The sequence below is a fragment of the Porites lutea genome, chromosome 2 (genome assembly GCF_958299795.1).
Source record: "Porites lutea chromosome 2, jaPorLute2.1, whole genome shotgun sequence".
In the NCBI taxonomy this organism is placed as follows: domain Eukaryota; kingdom Metazoa; phylum Cnidaria; class Anthozoa; order Scleractinia; family Poritidae; genus Porites; species Porites lutea.
In genome coordinates this window covers 47,634,309-47,654,333 of record NC_133202.1, presented here as the reverse complement: position 1 = coordinate 47,654,333, position 20,025 = coordinate 47,634,309, and the positions used below count along the sequence as shown (strand labels likewise).

The 20,025-nt window shown below is 37.3% G+C and overlaps 1 protein-coding gene across 1 annotated transcript in view; it reads left to right on the top strand.

Annotated features, from left to right (window-relative positions):
- Positions 1-3,128: 3,128 nt before the first annotated feature.
- The window catches only part of LOC140928863 (L-gulonolactone oxidase-like), a 19,537-nt gene continuing 2,640 nt past the window's right edge, over positions 3,129-20,025 (top strand). Inside the window, exons 1-13 of the mRNA XM_073378669.1 lie at positions 3,129-3,255; positions 5,717-5,865; positions 6,053-6,178; positions 9,684-9,778; positions 11,352-11,442; positions 12,894-13,079; positions 13,826-13,933; positions 14,751-14,827; positions 15,362-15,455; positions 15,979-16,034; positions 17,363-17,436; positions 18,881-18,968; positions 19,351-19,441. Coding sequence (XP_073234770.1) covers positions 5,722-5,865; positions 6,053-6,178; positions 9,684-9,778; positions 11,352-11,442; positions 12,894-13,079; positions 13,826-13,933; positions 14,751-14,827; positions 15,362-15,455; positions 15,979-16,034; positions 17,363-17,436; positions 18,881-18,968; positions 19,351-19,441 — 1,230 coding nt within the window. The 5' untranslated portion in view covers positions 3,129-3,255; positions 5,717-5,721. The remainder of the gene's footprint in view (positions 3,256-5,716; positions 5,866-6,052; positions 6,179-9,683; positions 9,779-11,351; positions 11,443-12,893; positions 13,080-13,825; positions 13,934-14,750; positions 14,828-15,361; positions 15,456-15,978; positions 16,035-17,362; positions 17,437-18,880; positions 18,969-19,350; positions 19,442-20,025) is intronic.

Sequence of the window (20,025 nt, the reverse complement as noted above, 5' to 3'; positions counted from 1 at the left end):
TTTCAATTGATAGAGGAAGGAAAGTTTGCTTTAATAATATCTGCAAAGTTCAGGTTACAGTGTGGAGTGAAAGCTACTTATGATTCCAGATTTTTACCGCGTAAAAGAAATTCACTGAAAACCGTGCGCTTTCGGAGATGAAAAATGGATCAGTTTAATTATTGCTGCTGTACGGTATTTATTGACAAAAATATTTGGTAGAGATGTAAAGAGAAATGAATAGATTGAGACTGTATTAAACAACATCATGCACATTTGATATAGGCTGTGTGTCATTACTGATTTTATAAATCTCCTAAAAGTAAATTGAATGATTTCCCGCAGTTATTTCCCCTTTCCTTTTCTTACATCAGCTAAAAAAGCTGATGCTTTGAATATTGATATATATTCAAGCTTACATTCAGGGTGTTCAGGTGCTGGTATATATTTCAACATAGTGTTGATAAGGCCAAAATCGTGCAAGAAGAACACAATATAGTGAAAGTAGAATAGCCAGCCTTACTGGCCAGCCTTAAAGATAATGCCAGTGGTTCGGTCAACTTCAGTCAAGGTTACGAATTCACTTTACCAGGTGTTTACTAGGCATCTGTTAGCCTAGTCCTTAGGCATTCTCGGCTCGGTCACAAGTTATGAATAACTTCAAGTACCTTGGCATAAGAAAAAAACTCGATTTCAATTAGGGAAAGTTCATTTAATATGACAAGGGGGGGGGGATGAAGATATTGAAACTCGAAGCTTGAAATTTTAGCAGCCCCCCTCGCTAGCGGTTCAATTTTTTAGGAGCCCCCTCCTTGGTAGTCGAAAAAATTTCAGAGCCCCCCCCCCCCCCTCCTCCTTCAATTCCTTTGCTCCCCTGAAAAAAGATCGCTAGACTGTATTAAATATATTTACCGTTATTGTCCTCAATGGTTTATACTATGACAAACTTGAGATACAGTTGTGATACAATTTTCTAAAGCATTTTTGGGATGAACAAGAGTGTAATAATTACTGAGACTACATTTGTTATATCTGTAAACCACGTGATATAGCTGAGTTGCACAGGTCATTAAATTGTTGAGTTGAAAACCATCCGATCTGTATGATGATGTCATGTGTTGGTTTTGAAGTATACAAATTTTCGGAGCCCCCCCTCCTAGCGCAACAATTTTTTCAGAGCCCCCCCTTCGGGTGTCTAAAAATTTTCGGAGCCCCCCCTCAATATCTTCATCCCCCCCCTTGTCATATTAAATGAACTTTCCCTTAAAGCACGAATTCTCACCATTAAACTTTTATAAAGAAATCAAATACAGGCATTTCAAATAGAGATTCGAGTCACCGCAAAAACACAAACAAGATAGTCTAAACATCAAACCTAATACTCGCAAGCACCTGAGTTTGACCAAAGTTCAAAAGTGCAATTACTTTGTTTACTAAAAATCTCTGATTCATGTGGTTACGCTCCTCATATAACTTCACAGATTTAATCAGTGTAAAAATATCCACTACGATCCACACTTAAAAACTGATCAACTGTGACTGAACTGAGCTGTTTCAGTGCGATCAGGCTTAAGAAATAGTGATCTCCATCAACATTCTCCATGAACATTACACTTTCACGCAGTTAGCAGTTATTGAGAATTTATAAAATGATCGAGTGATAGGTGTCGACCTTAACACGTTTTTGTGCTAAAATAATAATAGGTATGCATTTGAAGATGATACAAAGGAACCCAAAAGAGACTTACCCCTCTTCGGCTGATGTTTAGAAAATTGAGAAGGACTGAATTCGAAGAGCATCACCGTACAGCTGAATCCAGTCAGCGACCCTCAATAGAAATCATTTAAGCTTACATAATCAACAACTACGTAAATGCCCAAGTTTCTGACTCGACGGTCATCCGCCACCGTCAGGACTAAAATCATACGATATTGCTTCTCGAACGAATCCCTCATTTTAATTTTCCCCAATTCCGGGCAGTAATCCAGGACCAAGTACCTTTTCCAGATCTTCTCCGCACGACGAAACGCTTTCTCTGACTTCTCTGGTGGCCACTTCCCGCTATATTTTCTAGTAGTTGGAGGGAATTTAGTCTTTCCTTGATCGCTTGAAACCCGCTTTCGTCTGCACTGTTCCATCGGCGTATTAAAGGCTCGGGTTAAAGTTGTGGAAAAGATAAGTCGTTTTTCAACAGAATAGAAATTATTTCTATTTACTTTTGTCAGTTCTTTGAAAACTGAAGAAGTATGCGCATTTGGAACGAGATAGAATTATATAAGAGTGGTGAAAAAAAGTAGAGTATTTGTAGCTAATAATTTGTACTTTTTGAAATACGGATTAGCTGGTGTACTCTCACGTTTGAGATTTATGCAACTGGCTCCCAAAAGTCAAACTCAGGTGACTGCTAATCTATTCGAAATTATAAGTAGGAAAACCCCCCAGTTTAAAGCCAAATTAAACTAAAATAAGTCAATGAAATGGCAAGTCGTTCAGTAAATATGTACTTGGGACTTTTCGGCCCAACGCGATGATTGTTTCCACGAAGGAAGTTTATTCCTATAAAAAACCTGGGTCTTTCGGGTCCATTCCCAGTTCAGTGACCATGAATGACGTGTCTTTTTCTAAACTGAACATGGGAATGTGACGTCTGGTCTAAACTGATTCTAGATCTCGCCATTCATCGTCAGTTTATTCATTTCCAAACTATGTAATGAAAACAGTTTTTTGGAAAAATCATAAGCGGTGGCTTTTTTTAAAATCATGCACAGATGGCTTTTAATAGGCACTAAAAATAAATACCCCCGACTCTAAAAATATTCAAAACCGCCCACCCTTTTCTTGCGGTCTCCATTATGTAAGGGCCTTCACTGGGTGACCAATGCTAAACAACGCCGGGAATAGCTTTGAAAATTTAACCTGATGTTCTGAACTGGACTGTATCTTTACAGCAGTTGATTTACTTTTGACTAATATCAAACAAAAACTATAATCCTCTGATACGATCAGTGATTTGGCAAAGACTGCCTTCTTATCTTTAATCTATTTTACAAGTGCGCTAGGATCAAAGATAGTTCTTTCTAGAAAATGTCAACAGAAAGAATGATCTAGCGGGTGAACGGTTCATTAGCTCATGATTGGAAAAGTGTCAAAATGTCGAGATTTTACGGTTCTATGACTCGTACAGAAAATTAACCATTGATTAAAGCTAACAAGCAGCATAACTTTCATTTGACTGCTGGTTGCGTCACAGAGAACAGTACCTCGCAGTTTCCGTGGTAAGTACGCTGCTTCCTTTTCAGTTACATAATCAACTACTTCTATTTTCTAAAGTGTATCTCAGTATTCGTGGCTGAAGCAGCAGTCGGTTAATTGGTGATTAGGCTAGTACTCTGAGCTCGTCTTCCACATAGCCACAGGGTAAGTTCCAGTTTTCGTTCCCAGAAGCTCATATGTAAGTTGTGTTTGCGTTTGCGTTTGCAGATGATTCTCGTCCCTGCAAGCGATTGTCTGCAGCAAAAGTTTGGGGCTAACTGCTTGAACGGCAGAAATCTGAATGTGAGAACAGTTGAGGTTCAGCTTGATTCTGTAGCTGATACTAAACTACCTGGCATAAAGATATAGACAACTGTTTTTAAATAACGGTATCGAATATATGAAAGCGACTTCGCCTTTTGAAAAGAACAGATAAATTTCTGTGACTGAGAGCTGAGAAGTTTGTTTTACAACTCACTTAATCCAGCTAATGCTTGACTACGGAGGTTATTGTCTTGGGGACATAAAGGAAACCGAAGCCGCACGTCCAAGACGTAATCAATTAACATAAAAGATGCGCCAGAGTAATCCTAGACAAAAAATGAGACTCCCCCTCGGGGCCTTTATTTAGAGACCTTAACGTCATGCCATGATTTGATAAAAGACAAGAACGCGCTTACAGCGGATTCAGTCTCGCTTGCTTGGAGATTAGATCGAGAAAGCTTATGATAACTGTATAGGAATATTTTTATTCATAAAAGTGGCCCTGTTCTTTTGGCCGGTTTTACCGGAGAAAATGGTACCGTCCAGCGGGACATCCTGAGTTTTAGCAACATTTGTTACAAGGCATATCATATCTGGGTTAACGGTGATTCTTTAGGTTTCCAAAAGGCCAGGGTAACTAAACAGGAGTGTTTTTTTTTTCGTAAAAAATGCCTTGTCCTTTTGGCCTGTATTACCTAAGGAAATACTACCGCCTAGCAGGACATCCTAAACTATGTCAGCAGTTGCTTGCATGTAATACTACATGACATGCAGCGTGTTATTATTACATCGAAGTACATACGTATACCTTGCCCTCTGAAGGCTTTTTCCTACCAGCTGTGGACAGCTGAACAAAGAGTTGAGTTTAATTGCTGTGGTACATCTGTAATGTAGAAGTTGAACAGAACTTGTCACTGATGAGTTTCTGCAATTTCGTCCATGAACGAATCGAAGAACAAAGCATACCGTAAAATTTCGAAAATAAGCCCCGGGGCTTATGTTTTTCAAAGGCCCCTTTTGAGGAGCTTATTTTTGTAGGGGCTTATCTACGGAAGGAAATTTACGTTTCAAAATCGATTGGGCTAGCCTTATAGCTGGGAATAAATCTACCATTTTTGCTTTGTTTTACTATATATTTGAGGGCAATTTTCCAAGTTCAAGTCCCCAGGGGGCTTATATTTGGAGGGGCGATTTAACGGAGGGTTTTTTGCGTTACGTGTTTGGGGGGCTTATATTTGGAGGGGCTTATACATGGGGAGGAGTGTTGGGTGACGACTCTAAAATTAAAAGCGGCTGTGTAGCAGGCTACGGCTGGCGGTCATGATGGAATTGTTTCTACGAAAACTGAGAGTTTTAGCGGCAAGGGAGACCCGATGGATTTCAAACCGTCTCCTCCCCATTCTCCGCACAGCTCCGCAACACATCTGCCCAAACTTTGTTTGCTCTGTAAAACGATCCCGCCGGCTACGCAGGCTAACAGTTAAAAAATCCAAACTTTTCTGTCTTATGCTAAAAAACTCTTCCTCCAGGACCAGTCGCTCTTGGTACCTCAGGAGAGGTTTAAACACACTTAGTTACTGTTTGCAGGTGCGTCTTCATGAGGTCTTTGCATGTTACGCACGGCTAGGACCATGACTTAATTAGTGTCAGCTCATGGGAGGTACGCACTGCAGTAAAGTTGAGCCTTTGAAAAAAGAACATTGCAAGCAAGCGTCATCATCATGATGATTCAGTGTAATTTGATCACAAATCATTAACACTAATAATGAAAATTAATTAATAATTGTTACATAATATACATTTTATCAGCCGGTGAATTTAAAGGAAACTTCTGAGAATTTAGCAGTTCATGTATTCATTCTATGTACCGAACTTGATCGAAATTGGCAAAATTATGTCTTTTAATTACGTTGTCGAACCAAAAGCGGGAAAATTAAAATGCTGGATTTTAAAATAATCAACTGTGAGAAACCTGTCTTTTAACTTGTTACATAACAAATCCCATATTTGACTTAAGAAGTTACATTTTATTCCTACCGCTGACCAATACAAACAATGACGAAGCAGACGAAGACAGACAGCAAGACAGCAGCGACTGCAGCGACCGGCTAGTTTGCAATCACGTGCGAAACCGCGTTATGTTTTGATTATGTTTGGGGATGCAACTGCTTGGAAAAACAGTGTTATCCGTTGTGTAACTGAGTGAAATATCTTCCACAGTCATCATGGACCAGGATGAAATCGAAGCTCTTGTGAAAGATGTTTTAGCGCGCGGTCAGAGGGACTTCAAATTTACAAATTGGTCGGAAACATATTCGTGTCAGCCAGCTTTGTACTTTGAGCCTGAAACCACTGAAGAGATAAGAGAGGTATGAAGTTATCTACTCGCTTGTTAACTTTCCAAGTACTGTCTGCTAAGAGCCAATATTGATCGTTGACTAAAACCGTGGATTTAGCTTGCGTTCCATCGATTTAAATCAAATGAAGATTATCGAGTTCGATGTATGATGTAAAAGATTCCAACACTGTATTTTTGCCTTTTTAAATTTCATTTAGATTCTCAAGGTAGCCCAGAAGTTACGTAAGAGAATTCGAGTAGTTGGAGGAGGCCTTTCACCTTCCGATATAGCGTGTACAGAGGAATATATGATCTGTTTGAAGAAGTACAAAGATATTTTGGAGGTGAATAATAATAATATTGAATTTACAAGTGCGTGGAAAAAAGCCCTCAGTGACCAGCTGATAAAGTGCTAATTTTCCCTTCCAAGCTACCTTGAATGTTCTTGTGACTCAAAAGAAGAATTTAATGTTACACCACTAGTCACTTAGGTCTTTATTCCCTAGTTTCTCTTTGATGATAACGTAATGTTTTGGTGCGTATCTTTGTTTTAAACTTATTTTCCTTTATTTCAAACTCGTAAACAAAGGAAAAGAAAACCTAAACCAATAACACCTGATTTTTATGCTCAGTGCTTTACACACGTGTCAATGAAAATTGGGCTATTTCCTTAAGCATGTTAATTTAACACTCTTACTTCAATTTTTGTTCCCTGTTTCTCTGTCATAATAAGAACTATGTCAATTAACCCTTGTCAATTACTTTTATGGATGTACCTTGTATGTTAATAATGTGATCAATTTTTGTGGTATATGTACAACAATCTCATTACAGTAAAACCCCATGTATATTTAAAGAACCTACAGTGTAGATTTTTCCAAGTCAGCCTGAACAGGTTCTTATATAAATGGTGCTTAACTTGAAATTAGGCTATCTGGGTTCTCAAATGGGTTCTTAATTTATGGTAAGAAAAAAAGTACTTGTATTGGTGGGCGTGGCCTTTGATATTAAATTATTCTCACATTTTCATGTTAGTTACATGGAATATAGTAGAGGGCAAATTTTAAAGGCACATAAATCATACAAAATAGTGCTAAGTTATGCACATGTTATTGTTTTCTATTGTACTTTGGAAATTAAGAACCTACTTTGGAATTTCAGCTTGAAATGGTTCTTAACTGAAGGGTGCTTGAAAAAAAGCCTTCAGTGACCAGCTGATAAAGTGCTAAATTTCCCTTCCAAGCTACCTTGAATGTTCTTGTGACTCAAAAGAAGAATTTAATGTTACACCACTAGTCACTTAGGTCTTTGTTCCCTAGTTTCTCTTTGATGATAACGTAATGTTTTGGTGCATATCTTTGTTTTAAACTTATTTTCCTTTCTTTCAAACTCGTAAACAAAGGAAAAGAAAACCTAAACCAATAACACCTGATTTTTATGCTCAGTGCTTTACACATGTGTCAATGAAAATTGGGCTATTTCCTTAAGCATGTTAATTTAACACTCTTACTTCAATTTTTGTTCCCTGTTTCTCTGTCATAATAAGAACTATGTCAATTAACCCTTGTCAATTACTTTTATGGATGTACCTTGTATGTTAATAATGTGATCAATTTTTGTGGTATATATGAACAACAATCTCATTACAGTAAAACCCCATGTATATTTAAAGAACCTACAGTGTAGATTTTTCCAAGTCAGCCTGAACAGGTTCTTACATAAATGGTGCTTAACTTGAAATTAGGCTATCTGGGTTCTCAAATGGGTTCTTAATTTATGGTAAGAAAAAAAGTACTTGTATTGGTGGGCGTGGCCTTTGATATTAAATTATTCTCACATTTTCATGTTAGTTACATGGAATATAGTAGAGGGCAAATTTTAAAGGCACATAAATCATACAAAATAGTGCTAAGTTATGCACATGTTATTGTTTTCTATTGTACTTTGGAAATTAAGAACCTACTTTGGAATTTCAGCCTGAAATGGTTCTTAACTGAAGGGTGCTTGAAAAAAAGCCTTCAGTGACCAGCTGATAAAGTGCTAAATTTCCCTTCCAAGCTACCTTGAATGTTCTTGTGACTCAAAAGAAGAATTTAATGTTACACCACTAGTCACTTAGGTCTTTATTCCCTAGTTTCTCTTTGATGATAATGTAATGTTTTGGTGCATATCTTTGTTTTAAACTTATTTTCCTTTATTTCAAACTCGTAAACAAAGGAAAAGAAAACCTAAACCAATAACACCTGATTTTTATGCTCAGTGCTTTACACATGTGTCAATGAAAATTGGGCTATTTCCTTAAGCATGTTAATTTAACACTCTTACTTAAATTTTTGTTCTCTGTTTCTCTGTCATAATTAGAATTATGTCAATTATCACTTGTCAATTACTTTTATGGATGTATCTTGTATGTTAATATTAAATATGATCAATTTTTGTGGTATATATGTACAACAATCTCATTACAGTAAAACCCTATGTATAAGAACCTACAATGTAGATTTTTCCAAGTCAGCCTGAACAGGTTCTTATATAAATGGTGCTTAACTTGACATTAGGCTATCTGGGTTCTCAAATGGGTTCTTAATTTATGGTAAGAAAAAAGGTACTTGTATTGGTGGGCGTGGTCTTTGATATTAAATTATTCTCACATTTTCATGTTAGTTACATGGAATATAGTAGAGGGCAAATTTTAAAGGCACATAAATCATACAAAATAGTGCTAAGTTATGCACATGTTATTGTTTTCTATTGTACTTTGGAAATTAAGAACCTACTTTGGAATTTCAGCCTGAAATGGTTCTTAACTGAAGGGTGCTTGAAATTAAGCTTTCAGCCTGACAGGTTCTTAAATTTAGGTTCTTATATGTGGGGTTTTACTGTGTTTCATATTGGGGGTGGTAAAGGGGGTTCTAGCTCACGTTTCACAGGAAATAAAATCGTCTTTTCACAATTCATGGGAATTTAAAAAATGGCAATTCACACTTGACAGAAAAACGGAGAATTAGGCATTTATTTCTTGTTTCACGGAAAATGATTTGACAAAATCATGCTTCACTGCTGCTATGAAAATCATGATTCACAAGGAAATAATTATCCATTTCATATTTCATAGGGAAAAAAGGACCTATCATGAGTCATCTGGAGCTTCCAACAAAACCCACAAAAGCCGTGGACCAAAAATTAACCCTCAAATTATTTAGAAGTTTCTTGGTTTTGCGGATGGGTGCAATTATCCAAAATGTAGCAATACTAAAGGTTGAAAAGACCCCGATTAAGACCCTAAACCACCACCATCATCATCATCATCATCATCATCATCATCTTTTGGCCCTTTTGTTTGGGACCCAACACAAAAGCAAACCAACTATGGTTTCCAAAACACCAAGAAACACCCCAAAATTCCATGCTGAATTTCCAAGCCTGAGAATAATTCACTAAAGCCAAAGGGAATTCATGATGATGATAGTTATGATAATGCTGGGCACACATTGAGCATGATGGGTTAAAAATCAGCTTATTAAAATGAAATCATGTTGGATTCACCCTAGGTAATTACATAACTGCTTTTATGAGATACTTCCAGTGAGATAGAAATTAAGTAATGCATTATGTTTTTAAACAACCATGAAACAAGTTTGGTTCTTCTTAGTGGAACTATGTGGCGGGGTCCATACGCCACCACTTCAAGGAGTCTTCACTTTATTTTGAAAATCTCTGCTTAACTAATTCAAGTCACACTAAAAATAGTTGCCAAATTTCCAACCCTCCCCCCCCCCCCACCCCTGCCAAAAAAAAGTTCAACCTTTAATCATCCCAAAATACTGATAATCCTCTTTTACATTCTAGATTAATCATGATGAGAAACAGGTGACTGTCCAAGCTGGCTTGACAGTAGAGGAACTCAACAAGTTGTTAGAAAATCATGGGCTGGCTATGTCCAAGTGAGTATTCAGTAGAAAGGTGATAAGATTTAGGAAGACGAGATCCATTGAAAAGAGTAGAGAGGCAAGAAAGATAGGCAGTGCCTGTGGTTAAATGAGTTGGAGCGGGGGTGGGGTGGGTGTTGTTTTGAACTGCAGAGGAAAATATTTGAGGGCTGTGTTCCTGGGCTGAGTTGTTCAAAGCTAGGTTAAGATAACCCAGGGTTAGTGCAAGATTTGAATTTAGATTTGAAATCTTAATTAATTCTTTTTGTCTACAAGTTGATGATTGGACGCTCTAAAAATAACCGAGAAAATTATCCAAGAGAATGCTTTTGAACACAAGAAAAAGAAGCCCGGGTTAAATTTAACCCTGGTTTAAGCGCTAATCGGCCTTCGAACAACTAGGCCCAGGGCTATAGGACTTTTTTATGGCTTGTGTTTTAGTGCTATGGGACTGTTCTGGAGGTTTTGCCTGATTTGCAGACTGTTCAACCTTTTGAGTACGTAAATCGGGATATTTTCACAGAGGAATCACATGAGCATGCACCAAAGGTGTTGTGGTCAACCTTCACTCATCACATTATTCACATCATGGGTATGGTGGGTACAGTAAGCTCACAAATGGACTGAGAGCGGCTGCCAGTGGCGCCTTTGTATGTGGACCTCCAAGCTTACTGTTCACATGTTAAAATGTATTGTAAGAGGGTATGTCTGTTGTCCTCTCATCAACGGCTCTTCATTCATTCATTCATTCAAAGGGGCGAACCTCTAGGGGGGGTTAGGCAGATTCTCCCCCAGAAAATTTTGAAATCTTGATGCTCTGAAATGCCATTTCTAGATTTTTGAGAGGACAATTTTTGTCTGAAATGTTTGCTGAATCAATTGTCATTTTTTTGCTTATTTTTATTTGTGTGGCTTTGTGTACAATTACTTGATTTTATTTTATACTTCGGGTGTTTTTTTTTTTTAAAGTTTTCAAGATATCAGCATAGGTGTTTTGTTTTTGTTAGGTGTTCTTTATAGGTATCATACGAATTCTTTAAGAATTTTAGAACAGATTTTTCCTATCCCTATTGCATGTTGGTCGTGATTTGGGATTTTCCAGCAAAAGCGGAAGAATTCCAACAAAATCAGTCTGGTTGGACAGTCTGTATTTGCCCTTCCCCATAAATGTGCCATCTAATAATGCTTATGAAAAAACCACTGCATAGGCACTTACTCCTTAGCCTCCTACGAAGGCATTTCCTTTGCCTTAATTTGTTTTTTTGTTTTGTTTTGTTTTGTTTTTTAATTAACATCAACATTTTCTCTAAGGTTTTGTAACCTCACCTGTGTAATAAAAGTTTATAATCAATTTTTAGTGTTTTAGCTGTTTGTGATGACCATTTTCTGCTAGTTTTCTCCATTAAAGTGATCATGGAATCATGTTTTGTCTAACAATGCCATTGTCCATGTCAAGGGCGCAGGGATCCAATGTATTTCCAAGTGTCGATAGAAAAAAATCTTTACAAACAGGGGACAGACAATTCTCTCTGTAGGCTTAAGCTGCAGTTTGTGCTAATGTCTTGTGTACTTTACATGTGTTTTATAGTCTTAGTTCTGTTTCTGGCATGTCATGTGCTGGTACTATATGCACAGGAACACATGGAACAGGCAAGAAGTATGGGATTGTTGCCACTTTTGTAAGTGTTTTTTTCCCTATAATTTTATCTAACCCATTTGCTCCTGAGAATTTTGCCGAAAAAAATGTTTTAAAGTTCATCAAGCCATTTTCCTGTCACTGCCTGGCTATAAAGAGCCAAGACTTGCCACAAAAATGTTTACAGGTCATACCCTTTGTGGCTTTGATTGACTTGTGCTCATTCTGGTACGATTTGAAAGATCTCTTCGCCCTGCACATTAGTTGGATGACAATGTTGTCCTTGATCAACAAAACTGCATGATGATGTCACAGTTGGTAGAAGGGACTTGGATCTGCACAGGGGGTTACGAGCAGTTCAGGGGTGAATGGTTCAATTGAAAAGTATTTAACAAATATGTGTATAACCAGAAATATTTAATTGCAAAATCTTGGAGAGCTGTGAAGGGCCAGCAGTTGGAGTAAAGGGAAAACATTTTGCCAATAGGGAATAAAATATGGTTAAGCAAAAAGTAGTTAAGCAAGCAAACACTTGGACCACTTGCATGCTTGGTTGACTCCTAGACCACTGTGTCAATTTGCCAATAACTTAATTATCTCTGAAACAAAATTATTGTATTATTTAAAGCATTTTCCCTTCAAAATTCATTTCCAAATGCATTTCTTGACTGCTAAAATAAAAAAGGTCCAAAAAACAACTGGGCCAGAATTGTTGTGGGTTTGTTTACTTGAAGTTTGTGCCTGGGTAACTGCAGCTTCCAATCTGATATATGAGCCAACTCGTGTTTAAATTTCTTAGCTTGCCAAAGAGCCACATGCATTTCATGCACAATGCAAATTCCAACAAAATTATAAACCTTGCATTTGTTTGGGCTTTGGCTCTCGCTTTGTGAAGAATTGTAATAATTATATTACATAATGAATACACATTTCAACTAAAAAGGTACATATACATACTGTTGCATTGTAGAAAAATTGTGAACTAATGAGATTTGACCTGCAATCTATCAAAATTGAAAGTAATTTACATAACTAAATTACATTGTAATACAATACTTTTGCATTAACAAGAAAGCTAATAGTGCCCCTCCAATATTTAACAATTAGTCGCCGAAGGCGATGTGGATATTGGCGAATAGTCACCAAGACAAAGTCGAGGTGACTATTCGCCAATATTCACATCGCCTGAAGCGACTGATTGTTTTAGTATTATTATATTGGTGATTATTTGAGGAAATAAAATTTTTGATCAATTTCTGACTACGAAACATCAAGAAATCTGGCTGTCATTTTGAAAACTGCTAGCCTTCAATGTTATAATCACCGTACAGTGATTATAGCAGGATAAAGCAAAGCTCCTAGCCAATCATAGCGCTCTGTTTTTGATAATCATCAATGTAATTATACTAATAGCAGGTAGAGGTCAACTCTAGTGAGCCTGACTTTCATGACTCTTAATTTTAGATGTATCTTTATTCGTGTTTCAATTAACAGGTGGTGTCACTGGAGTTAATGACTGCTAGTGGGGAGATTATTCATTGTAGTCAGCATGACAACAAAGAGATATTTTCAGCTGCTCTCTGTAGTCTTGGTGCACTTGGCATTATCCTCAGTTTAACATGGCAGTGCGAGCCTGCATTTAGACTGTATCAGCAGTGTGAATCCTTCAAACTGGAGGAAGTATGAACCTGTTCATTTATTTTATACAGTACATGTAAAGTTCCTTCCACCCATCCTTAAACTTAAGTCTATAGCTACCATCCTGGCCCCAGTTGTTCAAACGCTGGACAGTATTATCCACTGGATAAATCACTATGCAGTGGATATAAAGTATATTTAGGGGAAACCAATGTATTGCACTATTGAGTGGATAGAACCCAGTTGACATTCAGGCAGATAAATGCTATTTACGGAAGAGCTCTGCATTATTCTTGGTTATGGCTAAGAAAATCCAAATTGATTTTTCTTTAGGGAAAAGTTGTATGCCCGATCAGATGGGATTCACTGTTTTAGTTTGACAAACCTGCAGAAATGTTGTTTGACAATGTTGGCTTCATAAATGTTCCCTACAAAGTAATGGTATCTAAGGGGCATTTGATTATCATGGTTGTCATTACCGTCTGATGTTTCCTTAATCATTCATTGGTTCGTTTGTTCCTTCCTTTGGTTTGTCCAGTCTGCATGTCTGACTACACTGGTAGAATTTCGTTGGACATTAACAGCTGCACAATTTATTGACTGTTCAAGTCAGCATTGTCCACATTCTCAATTCATAGCACCTGATGTAGCTAGCTTTTATGCCTACCTAACATTTAAGAACAGAAAATGCTGTTTTTTTTTTATGGTGTTTACTTGGGTGGTACTTTTTGTGTGCATAATTTATGGTGTTTTTGATGAATTTCTTTTTGTTATGTTGTGAACTGTAGGTCTTGGAAAATCTTGAAGCACTTAAATCCGGTGATGAATATTTCAAGTTTCACTGGTATCCACATACAGGATATGCTAAAGTCTATCATGTCAACAGGACTTCTGAGGTGGGAATACTAAATAATTTTAAAAGTCATGTAGGAACGGTCATCTCTCCTTTTAGCAGGAGTAAGGATAGCACATTTGGTTATTAGTGTGCAGCCTTTAGTGTGAGAGGTCCAAAATTAAATAGGTTTCTGGGAAACTACCCACCTACCCCATCCCTAACCCAACATTTTGCCCTAAGTGAGAAGTAAGTGTTAATGTTGACTCAGGGGAGGGGTAGGTGGGCAGTTTCCGAGAAACCTATAAATTGATCTTCGCTTACGTTTAGATGTTTACCTTTATAATATGGATGAGAAGACTTATGATAAAGTACCTCAGTGACCAGTCTCCCTAAAGCAGACAAAAAGTGCCCTCTCCAATTTACCAGTCATTGCCAACAAGCAAAGGGTGAGATCATTCAATCCCTTTTTCATTGGAAACCAAGTGGCCTTGTTTGTTCAAGGAAATTGACGTTCCCGGATATGATCCTAAGTGACTTTTTTAATTGACAGGGAGGATCTTGCAAATGCGATGTTGGACCAGAACATGTGGAATAAGATTAATCAGAGCATCCTGACCAAAAGGGCGAAATGATGGTGATGATGATGATGATAATTTATAGATGGACGTCTTCCTAGTTAACCAAACACAGCTTTACCTGCAGTTAGAGTAGCCCCTGACATTGTATAGCCCATGAATACAGCCTCCTCTCTTTGTTCCCCACCACTTAGAACTTTTCCTAGAAAAGAGATGTCTGAGTCTTGGCCCATGTGCAGTGCACCGGTATTACTATGCATGAGTATCGCTCTTCATTGACTGTACGTCCATTTTCAATTGCAGCCTTCAAAGAGCACATCAAGTTGGTTTTGGGACAAAGTTGTAGGATATTGGTCATTAGAGTTCATGTACTGGTTAAGGTACAATGATATTAAATACACTTGTGTTAATAAATACATTGTGCTCTCAACTTTGTCTCATCAATTAACAGACATGCACCTCCATGAGACAGACACCCAGAGTAGGCACCTCTCTACAGAGTTGATGGACTCTATTGTTATTGTTTTTATTATTCTATCACTGGCAGGAGAAAATATAAACTCTCTGCTTCATGGTTTGTTTCACAGTATTATATGGGACATCATTAATTTTATTTTTTTTACTAACTTGACAAAATAATTATGCCCTAGAATGTTTGTTAACTCTTTTTACTTGACATTCCAAGATTGCCTTTCAGTCAGAATTGTTCACTGTCTTAGGTTAACATGCAGACAGGGTTTAACAGAGCCAAAGCCCATTAAGGAATTGTACACATAGGCATCCTACGGATGAACAGTTACGACATATAGATATTTCAAGCAACAACAATTTGCTGTGTGCATGTTCCCTTTGAATGAATATACCAAACAAACATGTAGAGTACTTTAATTTTCTTTCTCTTTCCTTTTTAACAGTTCTTTTGTACCACGACTTGTGCCATTCATCAACTGGGGTTACTTTCAACTGTTACACAGCCAACCTGCCATTAAAGTTGATCAGAGTTACAAGGTAAGGAAAATAATACTTTATATGGACACTAATTCTGTTAGTTTCATTGTAAGCAGGATGGAAGAAATGATATTTTGAATGCCCTAACAGGGTTAAGGGAGAAAAAAAAGCATGAATTCAAGTTTGTCCTTTGGGCAAGCTGCTCTCACATGTTTCCTGCCCAGGGCCACTCCTTGCTCTTCATTATAGTTGATGATTTTCGTAGAGAATGAGTTGCTTGGACCTTTGTCCAAGAAGAAGAATCTACAAGTACTTGACCTGGACTACCAAATGGGACTTTTTTCAAGCCCTACCTTGTACTTCAAAAAAAAAAAAATGAAAGATGTTATATTTAAACTGGCATTCCTTCAGTTCCTAGTACATGTACTTAATATAGTTATTAATTAATGTTCACGTTAATTTTGTTGTTATCAGAACATTTTAGCTTTTATTGTTGTCACAAAAAATAATATTATTGTGTTTGTTATGTGGTACTTTACACACACTATTAAAAACCAGTTACGTTTATCCTTCCACTTGTTAGATCTTCAACTTTGACTGTCTGTTTAAGCAGTATGTGACTGAGTGGGCCATTCCACAGTAAGTTATGTTATTCTGGTACACAAGGGAATGAAAACAAGAGATGTTCAGGGTCTTATGCTAGTGCAAAACAGTATTAGGATAATCGCAGTACCATCTTTTATCTGTGGCCTGTTTAATAGGTATAACAGCTAGAGTCTTGGACAAAACTGTTGAGAAAATTGCTTACTTGGGGGGGGGGGGCACATTGTTTCTAAACTTCGTAGTCGACCGATTAATCTTCCCTCCCCGCCTCACCCTGGAAGCAGTGTTGTTGGGTCTTCAAAAGAAAGCTGGATCCCTAAGCATTTGTAGGAAGCAACTTTGAACTGGGAGAGGGGGTCTTCTTTACAAAAAGCCGTTGATTTGGAAATAGTTTTGTTGCATTATGTAGGGCGCATTAATGAAAACATTTTCTCAAGTAGTTTTGTCCAGGATTGTAGCATATTTGATGAACTGCCATTACCGGTTGTTCACTCATTTAAAACCAAACTTCAGAGTGGCCAGAAGCTGGGGTTCAGCTCCTATGCTGGATTTGTTTACAACCGCAAATGGATTGACCTTCTCAATAGTCTTCTTGCACAAGGACAGAAAACTGGGGTAGGCCTTACAATACTTTCACTCTCTGTGGGACATAAAATAACCACTAGGTGCATGAGCAAATCTCTGGCAGTGATCTGCACTTCTAGTATACTTTCTTGGCTTGGCAAAGTTCAGGAAGTGATGTTAATATAGGGAAAACCTCATTTTGCTTCTTCAGGATCCACAATGGCTATGTGTGAACAGAATTCATATGATTATGAGTATGAGTTGGGCAAGAGTATGAGTATTCTTCTATAGATCATGCTTGAAATCTACTTTTGAATCCTGGCTTTGTTGCCATGGTTCCCCCATTCTATTTCATTTTCTTAACGTTAATAATAAATTAGTAATGGTAACAGGACTGAGTGGAGTCCAATTCGGTCTGTAATCATACCAGTGATTAACAAAATCGGACAACCGCACAGCGGGAGTCCAATTTGTTTAATCACGAGTATGATTACAGACCGAATTGGATGACATGAAGTTCTGTTACCAATTAATCATAACTTTAACAAAATTGTGATATAATAGGCTATTTTTTAAATCAAAACACAAGGAATTCGAAATTTTGTTTTGCTAGCAGTGAAAAAAAAGCCATTTAAGCATGCACATGATGGCACGTACTGTCCAATTACTTAGGCATGACACGTACTGTCCTATTAAACTGTCCTATTAAGGCTGAAATCAGGGCAGTTGAAAACCAATCAGATTTGACAATTTTGTTATTGTTATGATTATTAAGTTAATTGTCTTTGTTCTTTCTATAGGGAGAAGACTGCTTATGTGCTCAGAAAGCTTCAAAAATGGGTAAATGAGAATGGATTTAATGCACATTTTCCTGGTAAGGCAAATACATTACTCAGCTTGTTCTGTTAATTTAAAGTGAAGTCACTGATTATCAAATTGTTCTTGGGGGCTCAGGCTATCCTGCACAAAAGGAAAAAATGAATCAATCACTCCTTTCTGCTCCAAAGAACATGAATGTTTTTAATCGATACTTTCCACCTTTTTTGTCATAGATGTGTTGTTATGTCTTAAGTTCATTAATGCAAAGCTGAAATAGCTCTATATAAGGGAATCCAATATGGTCTTGAATCTGGACTCCATACCATAGATTCGGATTCCACATACTGGATTCCAGTCTTTGTCAGTGGAACTCGGATTCTGGATTCCAGTCGTTTAGTGAGATTCCGGATTTCTTAAGCTGTATTCCAGGATTCCAAAGCCCACGATTCCGGATTCAACGAGCAAAATTTCTCCCGATTCTGGATTTAACAAGCAAACCTTTCCCACATCCTGGAATCCGGATTTCCTTACACGGGGGGACTGAAAATTGAAAACTTCAAACTTGTTGCTTAACATGTGCTGAAATCACACTTCAGTGCGTTTCTCATACGCAAGATGCTTCTTTAATACCGATCCCCAAGGAGATGAAGTTAAATATTGTTTGTAAAGAATGAATACGATACACAATAAGTTAGCTCCATGTGTCAGTATTATTATTATTATTATTATTATTATTATTATTATTATTATTATTATTATTATTAGTAAAGATACGAGTGGAATTTGGAAAACGCCGGCTTTTTATAGGTAGAGACTGTTTCCACATACATGTAATTCATGTTTCGGTTATTCATAGTTGCGGCCATAGAAACTGTTACCACCTTTAAAAGCTTTAGGGGAGCTGACTAATTATCAGTTTCTCTACCGTAGTCATTTTGTTTTAAATAAAGCTTGCCTTTTTTTTTCATTCTTCTTGAATCCTTCACGTAAGCAAATTTTTCTTGAGTTTCTGAAATTGTTTTCAAGAGCTAGACGACTTGTAGAATTTCGTGACTGCAACAAATAAAGTACAGTATTGTCTTTTGTATTTTGTAAGTGTTACTATGCATAGATGAAACTCTTGCTAGTGATGATCAATATGAACCGATCTCATGGTATTCTTTTAACGTAATAGTTCAGGGGCAACTATTTTGATCTTGAGTGAAAAGATAACGAGGAGCATTCGTTTTGGCGAATCTTTATTTGTTTACAGTCTTTGCCTCATTATCATCTTTTTTTTTATTTTACTCGTGGTTATTTCTTTCGTCGTCTGGATCTTCGTGTAAGAAAAGTAGCTCCTGAAAACAATTATTAGCCTTGTGTCCAAACGATTTGACTTAACTATTGTATCTGGAAAAATAATTCTGAAGAAAAAAAGCCAGATTCAAACCGTTGTAGTTAATCTACGCCATCTCCAGACTAGTACTATAACACATTTTTTTTGTCTTTTCTTATTTTAGTCGAAGTAAGGTTTGTGAAAAAAGATGATATTTACATGAGCCCATGTTATGGGCAGGACGTGTGCTTCATCAACATTATATCGTTCAGGTATAGTGAAAATGCAGAGATAACTTTACTTTTTTAACTTTGTAAAAGTTGCTAATTTTAAGGGGCTGCATGTGTTAATGAAGTATAGTCCATTGTGTCAAATTCCTAATTATTTCAGTGGTATAAATTAAGCGGATCGCTTTAGCCTTATAATCTAATATTACAAAGAATAAAGATGAAGGTCTAATAACTTGTCAGGCTTAACAGTAAACCCATTTGCGACCTGTTGTAATTTCCTTTCGTTTTGTGTCTCCAGTCATTGTGTATTTATGCTTAATATGATACATAAGCTATGTTATTTAGATTTGCCGTCACTGTTTTTTAAAAGCGGTGGTTGGTGGCGAGCCTATAATCCACTTTTTACTGTTCTTCGCTTCTACAGGCCTTATGACAAATTTATTCCTCATGAAAGTTACTGGAGGTACTATGAAGAGCTTATGATGTCAGTGGGCGGCAGACCGCACTGGGCTAAGGTAAGGCAGCACAATTGCCAAAGTTTGTACAAAAGAAATGAATTGCTCCATTCTGCGATTGGCTTAAAGTTCTCGTACCACGTTTTCGGCTGAACCAATTGGAACTCTTTCCCACACGTTTTCCCGCGCTTCGCGGCTGCTGCGTATCTCTGCTTTGAGTTTTGATTGGTTTATTTGATTGCCTACGTCTGTTCTGGTTGGCCAGTTGCTGCATTCGGTGCCACCTTCTCACCCAATCAGAAGATAAGTCAGCTTTGATCTAAAGATGTGTCGAAAGTTTTCTCTGAACACGTGGTAATACATTTTTCGATGCGATAACGAGTTCAACAAATCTTATTATTTTTCATCAAAAATATTTGGCCGTTTCTGAGCTTTTGTGATTGGCTCCAATCCCCCGGAAGATGTGAGCAACAATCGATTCGATGGTACATTTGATTGGAAACGAAGCTGCTTGGGCAAAAGTGAGCTAAAAAAATGGCGTTCACGGCTATTCGAAGACGAAGTAGCTGAACTTCTGACTTAAACTGAATGGAAGAAATGCAAGAATGCGCAAAACATATTGCTCGATGGATTTTATCTACTTT